Source organism: Melozone crissalis, unplaced genomic scaffold, assembly GCF_028551555.1.
Source record: "Melozone crissalis strain CALT ecotype California unplaced genomic scaffold, PUWL_Pcris_2 ptg000032l_1, whole genome shotgun sequence".
Lineage (NCBI taxonomy): Eukaryota > Metazoa > Chordata > Aves > Passeriformes > Passerellidae > Melozone > Melozone crissalis.
In genome coordinates, this window is record NW_026535810.1 from 281,346 (window position 1) to 302,284 (window position 20,939).

The window sequence follows — 20,939 nt, forward strand, 5'->3', positions numbered from 1 at the left end:
AAGAACCAAAACCCCAAGCAAACCGGGAAACCGGGGACGCGACCCCTGCGTCCCGCTCAGCCGTACAAATTCCGAGTCGGGATTATTATTATTTTTCTTTTTTTTTTTCCTTTTTTTTTTTTTGTCTTTTTTTTAAACCTACAAAAACACTCTTTAAATATTAGAAAAAAAAGATGATTTTTTTTTATCTTTTTTTTTTTTTGGTGTTTTTTTGCCTTTTTTTTTTAACGTAATTCACAAGAACTTCCATCTAAAGGATCCCGGGATTTTGTGGCAGTGCCAAAATGCACTCAGGAATTCTCTTGCAGCGCAAACGTCTTCCCCCCCCCCCCTCCCAAATTGTCGGCGCTGTAAGAATTTTTCTTTTTTATTATTTCATTTTTTTTACCTTTTTTTTTTTTTTAAACAGAAAAAAAGGTGTGGGGGGGGAAAAAAAGGTGGGGTTTAATTTTTTTTTTGTCTTTTTTTTTGTACTAAAAACACATCCACTAAAACACGACAGTGCTGGGTACATTCAGCAGAAAAAAAGGGATTGGGGGGGGTTCCCCTTAGGGGATTTTGGGAGGGGCGGCGATTAAAAATTGGGATGAAAATGAAAGGAAAATCCCAAATGGATTGGGTGAGTGGGAAGGGGAAGCAGAGGGACGGACAGATGGACACTGGGGGGGGGGGGGGGGGCAGCATTTGGGTTCTCTCGGGGGCCCCGGTCCTGGGGGGACTCGGGGGGATTGTCCGTGCGGGGGCACCCGGCTTCACCCCCTTGCCCCACGTTCGGGGGCACTTTGCCCAAAATGGTGTTTTGTCAGCCCAAAGGGAGCAAGGCCAGGGGGTGCTGCCCCCACCTTCCCCTCAGCACTGAGGGGGTCCCCAATGTCTTTGTGGGGGGCTGGATTTGGGGTGCTGAGAGCAGCAAAGCTGGGGGGCGTTACAGAGCTGGGGGGGCAGGGACCCCTCAAAACCCAAAATCTGCAGCATGGCCCCCCGCTGCTGCCCCCACAGCTTTGGGAGAAGAGAAAAATGGCTAAATTACAGCCCTAGAGAGAAACCCCCATCCCCTTCTCTGGGGCTCCCCAAATCCTGTCCCCCAGCTCCTCTCCAGGGACAGGACGGGGGGGGAGAAGGAACAAATCCTGAGCCCCCCCCAATTAGAGTGGGGGTCTGGGGGGGGTCCCCAATGACACCGGGTGGGTTTTTGGGGGGTGGCACGGGGTGGGGACAGAACCCTGCAGGGAGGTGCCGTGGGATTGCTGGTGCTCGTGTCTGCTTAAAAAAAGGGGGGGCCCTGCCAGGCCCCCCATGCACCCACCCCGGTCCCCGCGGCCCCATCCCCTACCCAGGAGGGGGCATTGACCCCCCAAAACAAACCCAAAATTTACAGCATGGCCCAGGGGGGACATGAACTGGTGTTAATGGGGTTAATGGGGCAAGGGGAGCTCTGGTTTCCCCCCCCCAGGATTTGGAAGGAAGGGAGAGGAGCAGCTTCACCAGAGACAGGGAGGAAAATGGGGAGGTGGGGCAGGAGGAAAAAAGGGGAAAAAGGGGGAAATGAAAAATAAAAGATGGATCTTTCTCGTTTTATAAAAAGGAAAAAAAAAAAAAACCAAAAACAACAACAACAACAAAAAAAATAAAATACAACGGCACAACAACCACCGACAACAGAGCGGGGGGGACCCCGCGCCCCCCCTTGGTCACGCTGAGCCGCCGGCCCCGGGTGGGGGCGGCCCCGGTGCCCCCCCTGCACACGCTCGGTGCCCCCCCACACACTCACACGTTCACACACTCACCCACACCCCCCCACCCCTCGGGGACACGCGGGTCACCGTCCCTGTCCTGTCCCTGTCCCCGTCCCTGGCCGGCGCTCCCAAGTGCCGTGGATTGGATGTGGAGGTCCCGGGCAGCTCCCTGGGCAGCTTCCAGACTGTACAAGGTTTTTTGGGGGGTGGGGAGGAGCCCCCCAGGATGCAGGGGGGGCTGCGAGGAGGCATTGTCCCATCGGCTGAGTCCTGAGCCCCTCGGCTCGTGCTCCGCGCCCGCTGCCGCAGGGGCTGCGCCGCCAGGGGATTTTTCTTCCCATTTCTGGGTTTTTTTTAATTAAAAAAAAAAGGTGTGGGGGGGTGTTGTCGGTTTGTTTTGTTTTTTGTTTGTTTGTTTGTCTTTTTTTCCTGTGTGTTTTTCTTCTCTTTCTAGAAAGTCCAGAGCTGGTAGCGAGGGGGTGATGGGGGTAGGGATGGAGAGACGCCCCCCTGGAAAGAATGAAATTCCAAAAAAAAAATCGCTTCCCCTCGGGAGTAAAGCGGGGGGCAGGGGTGGGGGGCTCTCTCCTGGCCCCCCAGCCTGGGGGGAGCAGCCCCTGATCCCCCTCCGTAGTGTGAGCTCGGCGGAGGGGTCCCCCCGGCCCCCGCTCCCCGCGCTGGGGGGCAGGAGGAAGAGGAGGAAGGATTTTGAGGGGCTGCAGGGGGGATTTGGGACCGAAACCGAGAAACCAAACGACGTTACAAAGAGCTTGGCCGATCAGTTGGAGTCGGAGTCGGAGGAGTCCCCCGAGGAGGAGGAGGAACTGCTGCTGCCCTCTGAGTCGTTGTCGTCCTCGTCCTCATCATCCTCATCCTCATCATCGTCGTCGTTCTGGGAGGGGGGTGGCAGAGAGCAGGGGGAGGTCAGGGCAGGGTTAGTCATCATCACCCCTTTGTCCCCTGCTCACCTCACAGAGCGGGGGCGTGTGACCCCCACCCTCCCATCGCTGCCCTGGGGGTCTGGGAGAGGAGGAGGAGGAGGAGGAAGGACACGGGCAGGAGCCAGGAGTGAGTTCAGCGAGGGCTCAGCTCGGGTGGGGGGGGGATGTGCCGGAGCAGCGCGCGGGGTCCTGCCCTCACCTCTGCCACTGCCTCGCTACACGATCCCAGGGAGGCTGCCCCACCCGCCTCGGGCCTCAGTTTCCCCCCTCTAAAGCCAGGGAAGGAAGAGGCGAGAGCTGAGACCAGCGAGGGGGTGGAAACACCTCACCTGTGCGGTGGCGAGCACAAGGCACGGACACGGTTTCTGCCCCCAGCGCCATCCAGCATAGGCTGATTTCAGTTGCACCGGTGTAAAGCTTTGACTCCGGTGACTTACTCGGCATTCACACTGGCGCAAACGGAGCCGAGACCAGACTCAGTATCTCCAGCAGGAAAAAGACAGGAGATTGTTCTCTGCTCACCGGGGGGCTCTGCACACCCCCCCACACCTCTGGGGCCCGAGGCTGCTCCTGACTGCGCCGCCCGGCTGCTCCTCCTCGTGCCCTCCCCGGCAGCTCCGGGGGGATCCTGCTCCCCTTCCTCTCCCCACGTCCCCCTGCTGCCCGGGGGGCTCCTCTGCCATGGATCTATCTGAGCCCCCCGCCCACGGGAGGGTGAGGGGGGCCCTGTGCCCTCCCCGTGCCACGGCCTCACCTCGTCCCCGTCCTCGCTCTCCTCCTCGCTGCTGGACCCCGAGGAGTCGCCGCCTTCCTCTGACGAGTCGCCGTTGTCATCATCGTCATCCTCATCCTCATCTTCATCGTCATCCTCCTCCTCCTCTTCCTCCTCGTCATCGTCCTCTGACTCCTGCAGGTCAGGAGGGGCTTGGTGAGTTCCCAGACCTCCACACCCACGGGTACAGCTCCCACCCCATCATCCCTGACAATGCCCCTTTGGGTTCCTCCGGCCATTGAGCAGATCAGGATTCCCTACCCCGCACCTTGCTGGGAGCCTTTCCCCCTTTATACTGAAAAAGGGTCCCTGAGCAGGTACCAGGGTCAAAACACAACCTGGATGGGTTCTGAGCAGGGATTTGGGGAAAGTTTATGGTCTCAAGGACAGGGCAGACAGCTGGAAGCACAAAAGATGCTTCAAACAAGGGGTGTGGGTGCCCCCTGACACGCTCCCCTGGGAGGGAAGGGTGTTGTGACTCACCGACTTGGACTGCATCGTTGGCTTCATCTTGGGGTTGGGACCCCGGATCTTCCCTATGCTCTTGCGTTTCTGTAGGAACAAATAAAAAGCTTTTTAGGGCTCAAGTTCAGCTCCTTCCCAGTGTCCAGCCTGGAGAAAATCTCACTGTGAGATGCCATGGGGACAAATCCCCACTGGAGGGGCTCTCTGGAGTGTGGCACATCTCAACCTCCCCCAAGACTGATCCTGCCCAGTCTCAAGCCCCCAATAACTCCATCCCATTCCCAAACTCCTGGATCCCAGCACAGCAGTGCCACATGGATACTCACGTTGGAAATGTGCTCCTTGTACGCAGCCCGCTCCTGGGGCGAGAGGCTCTGTGGGGACAGGGACACAGTCAGGGATGGGAGGGCACGGAACAGAAGGGCTTTAGCACAGGGCACAGCCTCCCCATGTATATAACTTTTATACTCTAAAGTTACAAAATGTCAAAAAATGGTCTGGAGATGCTGGTTGCTGGAGGAGGGGTGGGAATGGAGACCATGCCAAACATCATCCCCAAAACCAAGGGACACCAGTCTCCCACCAGGAATCAGGATCCAGCACTCACCTTGAGCCAGATGTCGAGGTGCACCTTGTACTGTTTCTGCTGCTCCTCTGCCAGTTTTTTGTAGTGGTCCTTCTGGCCCTGGGAGATGCGCTGCCAGCGGCTGCCGATCTCCACCATGCGCTCCTTCAGCGGGAGGTGGTTCAGCTCCCCGTTGGACAGGAGCTCCTGGGAGAACTTCTGGTAACCGTTCCTGCACGGGAGAGCGCAGGGACCGGGCTGGGACAGCGGGCACAGATACCCAGGTGCCCATAAACCACAGCCAGCCACACCAGGGTCCAACCCACCCTCCCTCTCCCTCCTCTTCCTCCAGACCCTTCCCACTGGCACAGCCAAACCCAGATTTTCACACCCAGGACTCACATTGGGGGTTTCTTCGGCTCTCCCTGGAATTTCATTTTCTTGGTGGAGTTGGTGGAGCACGGAGGGGCCCTCATCTCGCTCAGCTCCCTCTGAGGCACAGGAGAGAGAAAGAGAGGGTCAGGGAGAGGGGCAGTGCTAGCTAAGGGACACGGTGAGAGGCAGGATGGGCAGAGACCCACCTCGTATCGCTTCTGATCCTCCGCTGCCTTCTTGATCCACATCAGCTTCTCCTTCTTCTCCATGTTGTTCCAAGTGGCCTCCATGGCCTTCAGCGCTTTGCCCCGGTCGTTCTGTGGGACAGAACCACCACGATGCATCAGCTGCACCCAAAAACCCCTGGGACATTGGGGTGCTGCTCCCCCTGGGACCCCCATCCTCCCCATGGCTCCCAGCCCAAACCCAGGTGTGAGAGCCAGAGAGACATTCCTGGGAATTCCTGCTGCTGGGAGTGATGATCCCACCTCCAGCCCCTTTCCCAGCCCTCTCCTCACCTTGAAACGAGCCAGGTAGTCCCCGATGACGCTCTGTTGCCAGATCTCCTCGGCAGTTTTGGGAGACTCGGGCAGCTTCCCACGCTCCTCCTTATCTGAGCCGTGCTTCTTCTCTGACTGCGCTTTCATCGCCGCCTCCCGCGCCTTGTACTTGGCCTGGGCAGGGGGCACAGGGTGAGGGGACATGGCAGGGACACAGCCCCCAGCATGAGGGGACATGGCAGGGACACAGCCCCCAGCACAGGGGACATGGCATGGACACAGTCCCCAGCACAGGGGACATGGCAGGGACACAGCCCCCAGCATGAGGGAACATGGCAGGGACACAGCCCCCAGCATGAGGGAACATGGCAGGGACACAGTCCCCAGCACAGGGGACATGGCAGGGACACAGCCCCCAGCACAGGGGACATGGCAGTGACACAGTCCCCAGCACAGGGGACATGGCAGGGGCACAGCCCCCAGCACAGGGGGACATGGCAGGGACACAGCCCCCAGCACAGGGGACATGGCAGTGACACAGTCCCCAGCACAGGGGACATGGCAGGGACACAGCCCCCAGCACAGGGGACATGGCAGTGACACAGTCCCCAGCACAGGGGACATGGCAGGGACACAGCCCCCAGCACAGGGGACATGGCAGGGACACAGCCCCCAGCACAGGGGGACATGGAGCTCCCCCAGCACTGTCCCCACTGACACCCCTCAACCCCATCTCGGGACTCTCCCCATCAGGAAAACCACCAAAGCCTGGTGGGTCCTCTGAGGTTTCTTTATCTGGTGGGTTTTGACCCCCCAGGTGATGAGAGGAGGAGGCACAGCCAGTGCCGACATTGGCACCTGTGTGACAGGTCGCTGTGATGATCATGGGGACATTTGTGCCCCGTGGTGCAGGACAAGGACAGGAGCACTCCCTGCACTGCCCAAGATGCCCACAGAGCAGTGGAGATGGAGAAGGAGGAGGAATACAGGGATGGAGATGGTGATGGAGAAGGAACACAGGGATGGTGATGGAGATGGAGGAGGAATACAGGGATGGTGATGGAGGAGGAATACAGGGATGGTGATGGAGATGGAGGAGGAACAGAGGGATGGAGATGGAGATGGAGAAGGAATACAGGGATGGTGATGGAGATGGAGGAGGAATAGAGGGATGGAGATGGAGATGGAGAAGGAATATACGGATGGTGATGGAGAAGGAATACAGGGATGGAGATGGAGGAGGAATACAGGGATGGTGATGGAAAAAGAATACAGGGATGGTGATGGAGATGGAGGAGGAATACAGGGATGGTGATGGAGAAGGAATACAGGGATGGTGATGGAGATGGAGGAGGAACACAGGGATGGTGCCCACCTTCTTCTTCTCGGAGAGGTCGTTCCACATGCGAGCCAGGAGCCGGGTCAGCTCGCTCTCTGACAGCTCCGGCCGCTCCTCCTGCAGCTGCTTCCGCTTCTCCTCCGAGAAGATGAACATGGCTGAGTTGGGCTTCTTGGGCTTCTCTGAGCTGGCCTGAGGGGGCACACGGGGCTGTGAGGGGCTGGAGCCCATGCAGGGACCACAGCCCCCCCCAAAGCCCCTTGAGATGCACAACCCCACCCCAAGGCTCTGGCAGGTGCTGCCCCCACCTTGCCGGTCTCTGGTGAGGACTTTTTGGACGCAGGACTCGTCGCCCCTTTCCGGTTGCTGCCCAGCATCTTCTCCTCGCCCAGCACCCGCTGCTGCTCCTCCTCGGGCAGGCTCTGGGTGGCACAGGAGGAGAGAACTCGTTAGACAGCCCAGTGCTAATGAGGCCTTGAGGCAATGGGGGAATAGGGACTCTGGGGAAGGGGAATTCATGCACTTGGGTGTCCTGATCCACACCCTGTCCCAGGCAGGACCAGCATCTGGAACTGCACATGTACAGACTGGGGTTCCTGTGCTGTCACCCCCTATCTGGGCAGTGTCCCTCTCCCCTGTTTCTCAGTGAAAGCAGGTGGGCAGGTGCCTGGGTCCGGGCACACCCCTGGGTTTTCCACCTCGTGGCCCTGCAGCCGCAGCCGGGGCTGCGTCACATCCGCCCGGGGACGGGGACCACGCTGGGGTGGCCCCGGTGCAGCTCCCCCGCCCACGAGGGAAGGAAGTGAGAGGCTGCACAGCCACAGTCACTGAACAGCCGCCCCTGCAGCTCCAGCCCTCTGCTCACCCCACCTGGGGGCCCACCCTCACCTCCCCAGGGCCCAACTGGAAGACGCTGAGTCAGGCGTTAGGACAGACAGAAGGTCAAGGCTATGTGCAACCACCTGCACAGCACCCACAGCCGGGCCCAGACATGTTTTGGGGGAGCAGAGAGGGCAGCTCCCCATTTAATTCCCCCATTCTCAGATTTGGGATCTCCAGCACCTGATGGCTGAGCACCCCCTCATCACTCACCTCCAGGAAGCGGAGCAGCTCGATCTCGTAATCTTTCTTTTTCTGGAAGGAGATGGAGACGTGTGGTTACACAGAGATCCCTCACTCCATCCCTGCGCCTTGCAGCCTCTGATCCATCCCCATCCCTTGGCAACAGCACCCTCCACCTGGACCATGTGTTTGTCCCACACAGGAGACAGGATCCAGGGAGGTGACCAAGGACCTCAGGGAGAATTGGTGATGCACACCAGCACAGGGACTGAGCAAAGGTGAGGGTGTTTCCAGGGATATTTGTAGCCCAGACTCTGCATTGGTGCCCACCTGCCTCTTCCCCTACCTGTCCATCACTCACCTGGTCACACTTTTTGTGGTAGGCGTCCTTTTCCTTCTGGGAGAGCAGCTTCCACTGCTGGCTGCACAGCACCATCCGCTCCGTGCTGGGCACGTCTTTCATGTTGGCCATCAGCTCTGCACAGTACAGGGAGTAGCTATTCCTGAAAAATCCACAGGGGGACCCAGTGTTAGGGAAAACTTGCCCATGTGTGGCTGGATCAGTGCAGAAAGCCTCCCCAAAACCCCCCCAGCTAGGCTGCACCAGGCAAGGAAGTGAAGTGCCTGTGTTTTAGGGGAGCTGGGTGCTGGATCACCCCCTAAAAGCCAGAGTATCATCGTAAACCTCACTCAGATGCTCCCCAAAATGTGTATTTGATGTATATTTAAGAACTGGTTTAAAGGGATCACCACAGAATCATGTCATCTTTAAGGCTGTAAAAGCCCTCTAAGATCATTAGTCCAACCATGAACTAACACCGCCAAGGCCACCACTAAACCATGTCCTCAAGTGCCACATCCACACTTTTTGAACCCTTCCAGGGATGGTGACTCCACCACTGCCCTGGGCAGCCTGTTCCCAGGCTTGTCCATGAAAAATGTGTCCTACAAACCCCATGTAACCCCTCTGTGTCTGTGACCCCAGGAGTTATCTGGGCTCCCCAAGCCCAGCAGAGCCCAGTTTCCTCTCTGGCAAGAACCAGCACCCCCGCAGGCCGTGGCTCCAGGAGGGACAGCACTCACGGGGGAGGTTTTGTGGGTCGTCCGTCGAACTTGTCCTTGAGCTGCCTCTCGGCCTTGGTGAGGGTGGAGCGGGTGATTCCCTCCTCGCTGATGTTCAGCTCCGGGTGCTTCTGGATGTAATCCCGCATGATCTCCTGTGGGAACGGAGAGCGGTCAGAGGGGCTGCCACCCCCGCTGCCGGGCCCGGAGGAGGAGGAGAGAGAAGCCAACCATTGCCCTGATCCTGTGCCCTGGGATGCTGCTGCCTGCCTCACACACGGCTGGAGAGGCAGGGCTCACACTCACTAGGGACCTGCCAGGACCTGCCTGATCCCCACGCTGGCTATCGGGAGAGGCCTTGCAGGGCTGGGATGCAGAGAGGCTCAGAGTGAATGTTGGGACCAGTGTGGAGGGGACCGGGTGAGGCTGCTCCCTACCTCGTACTCCTTCCGCTGTTCCAGGGCCTTATGAATCCATTTCAGCCTCTTTTTATCCGAGAGTTGAGACCACTGCTTGCCCAGCGACTCTTTCACCTCCTTCGTGGTGGCCTGAAAACCCAAAGCCAGAGGTGAGGGCAGAGGGGTAAAATCCAAAAAAAAAAGAGGGATGAAAAAATATGAAAAAATGGCAGAAAAATGGCAAAAAAAATGGCGTGGCCTGCTGGGGCCTGACAGCACCCGGCATGGGGTGGCTGGGAGCCGTGGGGCTGTGTGGGAGTGGGGGGCATGGCCAGAGGTGGATGTCTGTGCTGGAATCCTTTCCTTTTCCTGCCCTGACTCAGGCTGTGGTCACCCCTTCCTGGCAAAAAGTGGGGGCTGGATCCCTGAGCCTCTTCCAGGTGTGCAGAGCTCCTCCTTACCTGGGTCCAGGCTCCAGGAGCTGCTAGCGGTGTCCTCCATCCCGACCCCCTGAAATGCTTCTCTCCCTTCCCCCTCCTGCCCCAGCAGCGGGGTCCAGGACCCCCCAGCACTCACACTCGCACTCACTCCCACCCACCGTACTCACATCTGGACGCACTTTCAAGTAGATCTTCTTCTCGTGGTTGTACCACAGCTGCTGGGGGGTCTTGGGCTTCTCGGGGACGTCGGATTTCTTGGCGTTCTGGATGAGATCCGGGTGGTCTTCCCTTCAGCAGGAGGGCAGGTGGGGAAGGGAGAGCGTCAGGGAGGTGGCAGTGGCAAGGAGAGCACCCCTAAACCTCACTGCAGGGCAGAGCCTCCATGGGCTCAGGTGCTGGGGGGTCCCCAAAAAGAGCAGGAGGCTTTTAGGAGAGATTTAAGTTTGTGCCTCCTTGGGGAGCATTGGCTACAGCTCGGCTGCAACCCTGAAGCAGCAGCAGCAGGTCATTGGGGATGCCTGGATCCACCTGGATCACAGCAATCACGTCCAAGGGGAAGGTCTGGAGTGACTGGGGGGACACTTCAGCTTGTATCAGTGCTGTCCCCACCTCGCAGACCCTGACCCCCAGAGCAGGGCTGGTCCCTCATCCAGTGTCCCAGCTGCAGGGTTGCTCTCAGACACCTTTTCCTTGCTCTCTTTTTGCTGAATTCCCCCTTCTCTTCAATCAGTGGGCTCTATGAGCTATGCACAGGAGGGCAATCTGGATCTGCCTGGAGAGGCCTAGGGAAATATGGAGGGGGGCTGCCTGCTCACCTGAACCTCGCCAAGTTCCTCTCAAACTCCTGCTTCTCTCGCTGGAAGTCCTGGATATATTTCATCTGGGGACACAATGCCACCACAGAGGTGGAGAGGGACGTCAGCACCAGGAACAGGCAGGAAGACACATCCCTATCCACCTGGCTGGGCATCCCACCACCCCAAGAGGCTCTCCAGCCCATGGAATGGTCCTGCAGAGGGTTTCCAGCCTGCCTGAGACTCAGCAGCTGGCATCTCCCCTCTCTGCGTACCCCAGCAGCCCTGGGAAAGGGCACAGCAGGACCTTGTGCCCTGGACACCCCAGAGTTAAAGCTGGGCACCCCAAAGCCCTGCCCAGGCTCTGGCATCTCCTGGTGGGCAGATCTCTGCTCCCAGCCTCTCCCAGAGCCTGTCCCTGTGTCCCTCACCCGGACAGGGTGGCACAGTGGGGCGTGTGCCTTTACCCCTTTAAACACAGACCCACCCAGTGGCAAAGCCACCATCCAGGTCCGTCAGGAAGAGACGGACAAACGGACAGACCCAACCGGCCTCCACCCCAGGGATCCTGGGAACCAGGACAGGAAAAGCCAAGGAAGTCTTACAGGTCTGACAGGACTAAAGGAACACCTGGCTTCTCCTGTCAAGAGCTGCACTGAGCCCTCAGCAGGCAGAGCTTGGGCTCTGCTGGTTTTACTGGAAAAGCTGAGCAGAGCCCAGCACAGAGAGGCCCATGGTGGGAAGGGGCTTGCTGACCCCTCCCTCACCTCCCCCATACCTTTTTCTTCTCGGGAAGCTCCTTGTATTTTTTGGACAGGATCTTGGTGAGATCCAGGTTGCTCATTTCGGGGTGAAGCTTGGCGTATTTGGCTCGCTTCTCCATGAAGAAGCGGAAATAGGGAGTCAGGGGCTTCTTGGGGAAGTCGGGGTGTTTCTGGGGAGACAGCAGAGTGGAGGACACTGAGCATGGAGCTGGCAGCACCACTGGGACACAGCCCAACCCATGGCTCCCCGGACCTGGGGGCTGCCTCCATCCAGCCCTGCTGGTCATCCAGGCACAGCAGGCAAGGAGGGGGAAACTGCTGGGAATGAGGGCTCCCCAAGGAACTACAGCATCCCGTGGCTGGGAGCCTTGGGAGCAGCCTCCAGCCATCCAGAGCTGCCAGCACAGAGCAAGAGGGGACAGTGGGGCAGGAGGAGGGGATGGGACCCAGCTCCCAGGGATGGACCATCGGCTGCCTCAGGGCCACCCAGCTGAAAGCACCCGGCAGGCCAGGAATAGGACAGCAGCTCCCAGCCCCTCTGGAGCTAAACTTGGATGCAGGCTGCCAGCAGTACAGCCAGCCATATTAAATGTACCCAGGAGTTGGCCCAGGCCCAGAGCCACAGCCTCCAGAGCCTTGGGCAGCCGGACACCGGGATTAGGGGCACTGAGGTGCCTGCAGGGGCTCCCACGGTGGGGCCACGTGGATCTGAGGTGCCAAAGGGACAACAGGACCACATCCTGGGGAAGTGTGGGGTCACCCTTTAGAGACTGAGCCTAATTCCTGCCCAATACCTTGAGCTTTTTGCCTTTGTAAGGATTCTTCACGTGCTCTTCAGCGTCCATAATGAGCTCTGTGAGGGTCCGGAATTTCCTCACCTGTTCAGGAAATGAAGAGATAAAGATTTGAATAGGGGGCAGGGCAGAACCCCAGCATAGCAGAAAGCCACTGGGTCTTGTAATGCCACCCCAAAAATTACTGATCCCAGCCCCTCTGAGGGGGTCACAGGATGGTGCCAGCACCAAGGGCCGAGCGCTCTGGGCACTCAACCTGGACAATGCCAACAGCCTAGGGAGTGTCAGTAGGACGCTCAGACCCTGCCACAATGCCCCCATGAAGCCCCACGAGGTGTCAATTACCTCATTAGAGATCTCCATCCACTTCATCTTGCACATCTCCCCTGAGAAGTCCTTGAAAGCCACTTTTTCCCAATCCAGGTGGGACTCGGTGGTTTTGAACTTGCTCCCGTCGTTGGAGGGCAGGTTATTCTTCATGCACTCCAGGAGGGTTAGCATGTCCTCCTGTGACCAGCGGTCTGAGCAGTGAGAAACAGGATCAGGCAGGGGCAGGAAGCCTATTCCCTTCCCTTCCCTTCCCTTCCCTTCCCTTCCCCTCCCTTCCCTTCCCAGGGACTACAGCTCCCGGCGTGCCGCTCCGGACCGCACGCCAGGACACGTAATCTCCACATGCTGCCTCTGGAGATTAAAGATCAAAGGGACGTGGCTGTTTCCATCACCCTCGAGCAGCTCTCTACGGGCCAAAACAATCTGGGCAAAGCTAGAAATTCCACTCGGCGCAAACCAGAGAGACTCGCTCATCCCAGAGAAGCATCAGATAAGGGATGGCCCTGCTGCACGGGAGCAGAGGGCTATTTCCTACCCCTAACATGGGAGCAATGAGCTCTCCAGACAAGCAGGAATCAGAGAAACCCACTTCCTAAGTGGATGTGTCCAGAGAAAGTGGAAAAGCTCAGCGTTGCTTTTCCTGCACCTCAGACAGCTTTGCGATCACCCGGGCCCAGCTCCACCGTGACCTCTGCCAAGGTCAAAGCTCCCAGATCACAAAGTGGGGAGGGCAGAGCCCAGCACAGCCCTCCTGTCTCACAGAGGGGTCTCTGACAGCGCAGGGTGATGTTCATGTCACCCCAACATCCCCCAAACTGCTGGGAGGAGCATCCCCAGCTCCCATAGGAACATGCTACTGGAATGGTGGGATGGGCACGTGGCAAAGCCCGAGAGCCTGGAGCAGCCTGGAGGCCAGGACAGGCAGCAGCACCGTGCTGGGACAGGCAGCAGGCAGGATATCCCAGCCCTGAACACCTCATCCTACCCCAACCTTGGGGCTGCTTCCTTGCCAGGGGAATTCCTCCCTGCTCCGAGCTTCCAGGCCAGCAGGGGAGCACAGCCCAGGGCGCTCTGCAAACATGGGTGGCCCTGGGGAATGCAGCGGGGCCTGGGAGCGGAAGGAAAATTCCCTGGGGATGGGCTGGAGGCGGAGCAGAGCCCGGAGCCGCCCGCCCACGCAGCCCCGGCTGCCTCAGCCCGGGATGGGCGCCGGGGTTCCCGCAGCCCAGCACGGCATCCCCTGCCTCACACCTCTGCCAGGTGAAGGCCGAGGTGTTTGGGGACATGGAGCCCCCCAGAGATGGGGACAGGGTGGCTCGTCATGGATCTGAGTGGAGCATCTCTGCCTCCATCTCCAGGAATGAAAGCAAGCTCCCAGAAATATCCAGCTGCACTGATTTCTCCAGCTGCAGCTCTCCTTCCACTCAAGACTCAACATGAGGAAAAACACCTCCACCTCCTGCCCTTGCAGGGGTCTGGGGAAGGACAATTCCCCTGGATTCTCAAATCCAAGCAAGGGATGTTAAAGGACATATGGCACCTGGAGAAGGGAGCAGAGCCAGGACGTGACCCCCTCATCCTATTTCCCCTGCTGGACCTGCCTGGTTGGGGGTCAAGGTAGGAATAATTTAGGATCCAGCTGGTCTCTTGAGTGACCTCATTAGGAATTAATAAGGAGGGAGAAGACAGAAAAAGCTCCCCTGGAAGGCCTGGTGGCTTGGGGTGTGTCCCCATACTCATGGCTTCATCCCAAAACACCATGAAGAGGCAAAAGAGATGGGGAAACGCCCATTCCCCACAGAGCTGGGGGAGATCAGAGCTGAGGGAGGGAGAACACAGCCCCAAATTCTGTCTTCCTGTTTTTCCCGTCCACTTTCCAAGCCTCCCAGGCAAGGACCAATGAGGCAGAACAGGGCTGGGAAGCTGGTGCCAACTTTACTTGCAGAAATCAGGAGGAATTACCAAAAGCAGCACAGCCACAAAAATCCAGAGGGGATGGAGAAGGGGATGAGACACCCCCCTAAACCCACCCCCGTCAAGCCCAGTGCCTCAGTTTCCCCCTGAAATACAGAAACACCCGGAGACCTTTGGCCCCGTGTGAACCCTCCACTGGCACACAGCCGGAACAACCACATCCCAAAGGAAAACATTAAAAACCAGTGGAAACATCCCAAAATCCCTGCTGGCAGCAGCGTGGGGACAACAGGACCCCCACACTCAGCCCTCCATCCCCATCCCTCAACCTGGGGCATGCTGAGGACCGCTGGAATTGAGGCGCTCACCCAGCAGGATGAATGGGGCTGTCTGTGCCCTGGGACCGATTTATCCTGGCTCTCCTGGCACCGGCCGGGCCGGGTCTATATTAGGAAAGCTGCCCCGGTGTAATTAAATCCATCTCAAGTCCCGGAGAAGGACACGTGCTCGGCCGGGTTCGCTCGAGGCAACAACCCTGACTGCAGCAGGGACGGAGGAAAACGGGGGGACCTGGCAGGTGTGAGGGGCTGGACGGCGCTCCACAGGTCTGGGGGAGCCAGGGGGTTTTTAAGGGGTGGAGTGGCAGAGCCCTGCGAGCTGCCCCTAAACAAACATCTCTCTTGTTTCCCTTGTTTTCCTGCCCCTTTTCCAATAAAAGCTGAAGCTCTGATGTCACGCTGGGGTCTGGAAGCTGGAGGCCCAAGGTAACGGCTCGGCTTTTAATGCAGCCCAGATGTGAGCAGGGCAGGGCAGCACCTCTGTGCCAGCCCCCCCTTCCCAATCCCCCCCAGGAGCATCCCAGTGCCAAGGGGCTGCTGGTGCACTGGAGCGTGAATCCGTGTGCTCGTACACGTGTGTGTGTGTTCCCCGGGGGGGATCAGAACTCAGAGAGGCAGATTCCCCCCCACCTCACCCTGCTGGCAGCCGGGATCACGGATCCTCCATCCCTCCTCCCTCTCCATCCCTCCTCCTCTGCCAATCTCTCCGAGAAAACAGCCTCTCTGAGGTTTATTTATTATTATTTTTTAAGCATGGCAGCAGTATTTCTCTGGGAGCACATGCTGGGGGGGCTGCTGGGGGCTCACCTTGGTTTTTGGGAGCTGTCATTTCCAGGTCTGCAGGGCACTCAGCTTCGCCGTTCATCCTCCAGCTGCCTGTGCCCAGCACGGTCCCGCCGGCTCCCTCCTCACCCTCTTCCCGAAATCACTCCCGCACGGCTCTGCAAGGAAAGGGAGAACCCTGCTAGGCATCCCCACCGTGATGGGGGGACCCCAACTCCTAACGGGGAGTGGGGGAAACGTGATCCACCCATCCTCTCCATTCCCACTGCATGAGTGCAGGAATATCCCCTGGAGAGAGCTCCAGCATGGGGGATCCTCCGTGGTGATGTGACCCCCACGTTGGACAGGGGAGGAGAAAAGGGGTCTGTGGACAGGGGAGAAGGGTGCAGCGGTTTGTCTCCAAGGTGGGGGTAGGATCTGACAGGGATCCCAATAAATCCCAGAGGAGACACATTCAAGGTGGCTCCCTGGGGTGGGTGGGATCCAAAAACCTGGGATCAAGAGAATCTGAATCAAGGGCTCCAAGGGATCTCCTGAAAGGGGGTTTACTCCCCCCACTGCAAAATGGGGGTTTCAAAGGAAGGCCCACCACAGATCCAGCAAAATCCTCCCCAGAGGTGGGGACATGCTTGGAGTAGAGAGGGGTCCCCCAGATCCAAGGGAGCTGGGGGGGGGCATTTGGGGACCTCGGGGGGATTCAGGGGTCTCCCAAGGGAGGAGAACAAGCTGGAGGAAAGTATTTCAACAGAGGGGCTCCAGGAGAAGGATGCCCTCAGACCCCATTAGGAAGCATCTTATGTCTCCATGGGGAAGGATAACCTAGGGAGGGAGACCCCAAAACTTGGTTGGGGGGGGTGGCAGGACAGTAGCCTGGGGGGATCCCCATGGGGGATTCCATTGGGGGAGCCCCTGGAGGGCAGAGCCGGCAGGAGGCCTCAGGGGGATCCCCTGAGGGACAGGCCGCAGGCCTGGGGGGCAGAGCAGGCCCAGGCCTGGGGACGGGCTGGGCCTGGGGGATCCCCGGGTCAATCCAGGCTTGGGGGGGCCCTGGGGAGGGGCTCCAGGGGCTTCGGGCAGAACCGGGCCCTGGGTCTGAGGGAGGAGCACCCGGGGACGGCCCAGGGGTGCAGAAAGCCCGGCACATCCGGGATGGCCCGGGGTGAGATGAGCTGCTGGAGGGGAATGCGGGAGCACCGCGGGGTGCAGGCCCCGCCAGGCCCGGAGGCCGGGCCAGCCCCGGGGGGACCGAATGCGGGACCCCCAGAGGGAGATCCAGCCTGGGGGATCACCTGGGGCGGGTGAGGGGCGCGCAGACCCCTCCAGCGTGGGACCGAGGATCGCCCGGGGCGGGATGAGCCCTGACGGGATGGGGGGAACCGCTCCAGCCTTGGATCAACCCCCGCGGGGGGCGGACCTGGGACCACCCCGGGGCCGGCCGAGGGATCGCCGCGGGGTGGGATCAAGCCCGGCCCCCGGGCGGCGTGAACGCGGGGATCGCCCCGGGCTGCGAGCGGGGGATCGCAGCCGGGGGGGGGGGGGGGACGCGTGGGGGTGTCGCGAAAGGCGGGATCGCGACAGGGGGAGGGATCCGTGGGATCATGGCGGGGCGGGGCGGTGCGCGCGCACCGGGATCCCCGGGGGGCGCGCGGGGAGGGGGTGCGGGATCCCCCCGCGGGGGAGCCGGGGGGGGACCGGATCCCGCGCCCGGAGGGGGGGAGGAGGAGGAGGAGGAGGAGGAGGCGGGGGAGGAAGGGGCCGGGCCGGCGGGCGGAGGCGGGGAGCCCGCACATGCCCTGCGCCGCCGGCCAGCTCCAGTCTCCTCCTCCAGCAGGCAGCAGGAACCGGGTGGGACCGAGCGCGGGCGGCCCCGGCGGCGCCTCCCCCGCCCCCGGTTCCCACCCGGGCGCCAGCGAGCTGAGCCCCCCCCCCCCCCCTTTTTTTTTCTTTCCCTCCAACAACACCCGGGCAGACAATGGAAGGCGAGTTCGGGGGGCCGGGGGTACGGAGAGGGGCCGGGGGAACGCGGAGCGCTCCCCCGGCCCCTCTCCGCACCCCCGGCCCCCCGGAGCGATGCGATGCGCTGCTTCATCCCCCCCCTCACCGCATCCCCCCCCGCATCCCCCCATCGTTACCGGCCGCTCTCCGCCGCGGCACACAATGGCCGGGCTGCGCCCGCCTCCGCCCGCCGCTCCTTCCCCTCCACCCGCGGTTATAAAGCCGAGACAAACCCACCTCTCCGGGCTGCTGAGGGGGAGGAGGAGGAGGAGGAGGTGGTGGTGGAAGAAGGAGGGAGGAGGTTGGAGGGGGGGGGGGTGTGGGGGGGAGCTCTAACCGAGCCGCCGCAGCCCCAACCCCGCCGCCGGAGCCGCTGGGGGAAGAAGAAGAAGAAGGAGAAGGAGAAGAAGGAGGAGGAGGAGGAGGAGGGGGAAGGGGGGGCGGGGATGCCCGGCTGGGGGCGGCCGGGCAGCTGCAGCGAGCCGGGCGAGGGCAGCGCGACCTCCCCGCACCGACCCCCGGGGAGCGGCTCCTACCCGATCCTCCCCCCCTCTCTTTTTCCCCACCGCCGCCCCCTCCTCGCTTTTCCTTTCCTCGTTTTTCCTTTCCTTTCCTCCCTTTCTTACCCCCCTCTTTTCTCTCCGCGACCCCTCCTCGAGCCCGCAAACACCCACCCACCCAGCGGGGGGCTGGAGCCCCGCTCCCGGTCCGGAGGGAAGAAAGGAAAGGAAGGGGGGTGAAAGGCGGAAAAAAAAAAAAAAAAGAGGGGGAGGTAAAAAAAAAATATAGATAAAAAGAAAATAAGGAGAAAAAAGGGATAAAGAGGGGATAGAGCGAGGATAAGGGGAGATGAAGCGCGGGGGGGGTCGGCCGAGCCCCGGCACGCACCGGCGGAGCGCGGCGCCCAGCTCCCGCCGCGGCGCGGGACTCACCCGGGCTCGGGAAAAACAAGCGGGCAGCGCTGGAAGCCTGCCCCCGAAATCCAGCTGCGGCACCGGGGAGGAGGGAGGGAAGGCGAGCGGGAAGGAGGGAGGGAGCGAGGAGGAGGAGAGGGAAGGGAAGGGAAAAAGGAGGGAGAGAAGGGGGGGGCACACCGGGGCCGCCGAGCCGGGCGCTGCCCCCCGCCCCGAGCCCCAGCGCGGTGCCCCCCGCGGGCGGGCGAGGCGGGCGAGCCCCGGCGGTGGCGGCGGCGGCTTCCTGCCCGCGGGGCCTGCGCGAAACCAGCCTTTCTAAAAAAAAAAAAAAAAATATTCTCTCTCTTTTATATTTATCTATCTATCTCTCTCTCTCTCTCTCTCTCTCTAAAAAAAAAAAAAATCGCTCCGGTGGGCGCGACCCCCTCCCCGTTCCCGTCGGAGCGGCGGCGGAGCGCCTTACCGAGCCCGGAGCGCGGCGGTGGCGGCGGCGGCAGCGGCAGCGGGAGCCCGGGGAGGAACAAAGCGCCTCCTCCAGCCCCGCCGGCGGAGCGGCGCGGCGGCGAATGGCGAGCCCGGGCGGCGGGCACGGCGCGGCGCGGCGGGGCACGGCGGCGGCGGCTCCCCCGGCGCGGGCACGTACCGGCGGGGCCGCCGCTTTGGGGGGCGGCGGGGGCTCGGGGCTCGCTCGGCGGGGCCGGGGCGGGGGAGCGGCGGTTGAACGGCGGCCAGCTCTGCAGCGCTGGCCCCGGGCGTGGACGCGCTCCAGTCCCCGCAGAGACGATCGCGCTTTCCCCCGCCTCCATGGCGCTGCGTTCGCTCTTCCAATCAGCCGGGCTGAGCGCGCCGGGATCCGCCGGGATCTCCCCGCCAGCCCCGCCGCCCCGCCGCCGCTTTCCGCCGGGTTTTTTATTGCTCTTTGCTTTTGCAACACTGTGGTGAGAAGAAAAAGAGGAGGAGGAGGAGGAGGAAGGAGAAGAGGAGGGAAAGGAGGGGGGGGGGTGGGGTGGTGGGGGGGGAAGGGAGGAAGAAAAAAAAAAAAAATCTCCTTACATGTGCAACAATCCTCGGTCGGCGTTTGCATAAAGAAAAAAAATAAAAAAAAATAGGGGGGAAAAAAGAGAAATGAGGAAAAAAAAAATAAAGGGGGGGGAAGCGGGAAGGGGAAGGGGCGGGGGGGGAGCCGAGCCGGGCCCCCACGGCACGGCGGGGCCGCGCTCCTGCCCGCCCCGCGGCCCCGGGACACGGCGGCGGGGGGGGCTCTGCCCGGCGGGGCGGGCGAGGGGCAGCTTCCTCCCCTCCTCCCTCCCTCCGCTCCCTTTCTCTCCTCTCCCTCTCTCTCCCTCTCTCTCTCTCTCTCTTAATTTTTTTTAATGGAATTTCTCCAACTCCACCTTTGTTGTGCTGGGCGTCATTCCCCGCAGCCAATCCCGGCCGGGCAGCGCCTGCACATTCCCGGCCATCCCGGCTGCCGGCACAGTACGGGCCATCCCGGGCTGCTTCCGTGCCACCGGCCGGCCCGGCGGCCTCCGCGGTGCCGAGCACCGCCGCCGGTACCGGCTGCTTCCGTAGCACCGGGCCCGGCTTCCTGCACGGTACCGGCAGCTCCCGTAGCACCGGATGCCGCCGCGGCACCGAGCAGCTCGGCTGGCCGGGCCTCCCCGGCTGCTCCCGGCGCTCCGGGCGGCTCCGGTTACCGGGCACGGCCGCTCCAGGCCCGGCCCTGGCGTGCTCCGGGCGGCTCCGGCCGTGGCGCTGCTCCCGGCCGGGCCGGCTCCGGTAGCACCGGGAACACCGGCACGGCCCCGCCGGGGATGCGGGACGGGCGCTGGGAACCGGCTCGGTGGGCTGCGTGCATCTCCCGGCATGGCCGGAATCTGGGGGATTTCACGCCTGTTTATATAGAAATATAATAAATATAATAATCCCTAAATGTGGGTAACACACACACACCCGGCTCGGTGGGTCTGCGCGCATCTCTGGGCTGACCGCATGGGGATGGCTGAAAACTGTTTCTATAGAAATATAATATAAAATATATAATAATCCCTAAATGTGGGTAACGCACTCACACTGGGCTCGGTAGGCTGCGCGCATCTCCCCGGCTGACCGCATGGGGATGGCTGAAAACTGTTTATATAGAAATATAAGAAATATAAGAAATATAATAATCTCTAAATGTGGGTAACACACACACACCCGGCTCGGTGGGCTGCGCGCATCTCCCCGGCTGACCGCGTGGGGATGGCTGAAATCCGCGGGGTTTTCGCGCCTGTTTATATAGAAATATAATATAATAAATATAATAATGCCTAAATCTGGGTAACACACACCCCCCCGGCTGGTTTGGGGTGCGGGGGCAGTGCCTGGCCGTACAAGTGGATTATTTTGGGTTTTTCCGAAGGGAAGGATCAGGCGGAGGGAGGGACAGGCGGACAGCCGGCTCCTCCGCCACGTCCTGCCCGAGCTGTGCCAAGCCCGGCCAGGCAGCACTGGCGCCGGGTGGTTAATCCCTCCTGCGAGAGCTTAAAAATAAAAATATATGTATTAATTCTGCGTGGAAAAGCGGCCTGGCCTGGGGTGGATCCCTGAATTTCAGGAATTGTTGCTATTTTGCAAGAGGGAAAAATTATAAAAGTAAAAAAAAAAAAAAAAAAA

General features: G+C 60.6%; 1 protein-coding gene across 8 annotated transcripts; it reads right to left on the reverse strand.

The window, feature by feature from the left end:
• Positions 1-2,127: 2,127 nt before the first annotated feature.
• Positions 2,128-19,355, reverse strand: UBTF (upstream binding transcription factor). Of its 8 annotated transcripts, none has more exons than XM_054281721.1 (21): positions 19,335-19,355; positions 15,397-15,530; positions 12,353-12,528; positions 12,008-12,091; positions 11,228-11,383; positions 10,471-10,535; positions 9,814-9,943; positions 9,255-9,365; positions 8,839-8,972; positions 8,117-8,258; positions 7,786-7,827; positions 7,002-7,115; positions 6,730-6,885; positions 5,373-5,528; positions 5,061-5,171; positions 4,882-4,970; positions 4,522-4,711; positions 4,241-4,288; positions 3,933-4,001; positions 3,432-3,584; positions 2,128-2,628 (listed from the first exon to the last, which is right to left on the reverse strand). In XM_054281721.1, the coding sequence occupies exons 2-21, from the start codon at positions 15,452-15,454 to the stop codon at positions 2,515-2,517; spliced, it is 2,298 nt and encodes a 765-aa protein (XP_054137696.1). In that variant the 5' UTR covers positions 15,455-15,530; positions 19,335-19,355; the 3' UTR covers positions 2,128-2,514. The 8 variants fall into 8 exon arrangements, with proteins under 8 accessions (XP_054137696.1, XP_054137694.1, XP_054137693.1 ...); XM_054281719.1 differs by lacking the exon at positions 19,335-19,355 and adding an exon at positions 18,745-18,840; XM_054281718.1 differs by lacking the exon at positions 19,335-19,355 and adding an exon at positions 18,300-18,419.
• Positions 19,356-20,939: the final 1,584 nt, after the last annotated feature.

Excerpts from the sequence above, each read along its gene's own strand:
- UBTF (XM_054281721.1), bottom strand. The coding sequence starts at position 15,454 with ATGAACGGCGAAGCTGAGTGCCCTGCAGACCTGGAAATGACAGCTCCC. Across the intron at positions 8,259-8,838 it reads CGACCCACAAAACCTCCCCC|GAATAGCTACTCCCTGTACT; the intron begins GTGAGTGCTGTC and ends TGGATTTTTCAG. Across the intron at positions 4,002-4,240 it reads ACAAGGAGCACATTTCCAAC|AAACGCAAGAGCATAGGGAA; the intron begins GTGAGTATCCAT and ends TTGTTCCTACAG.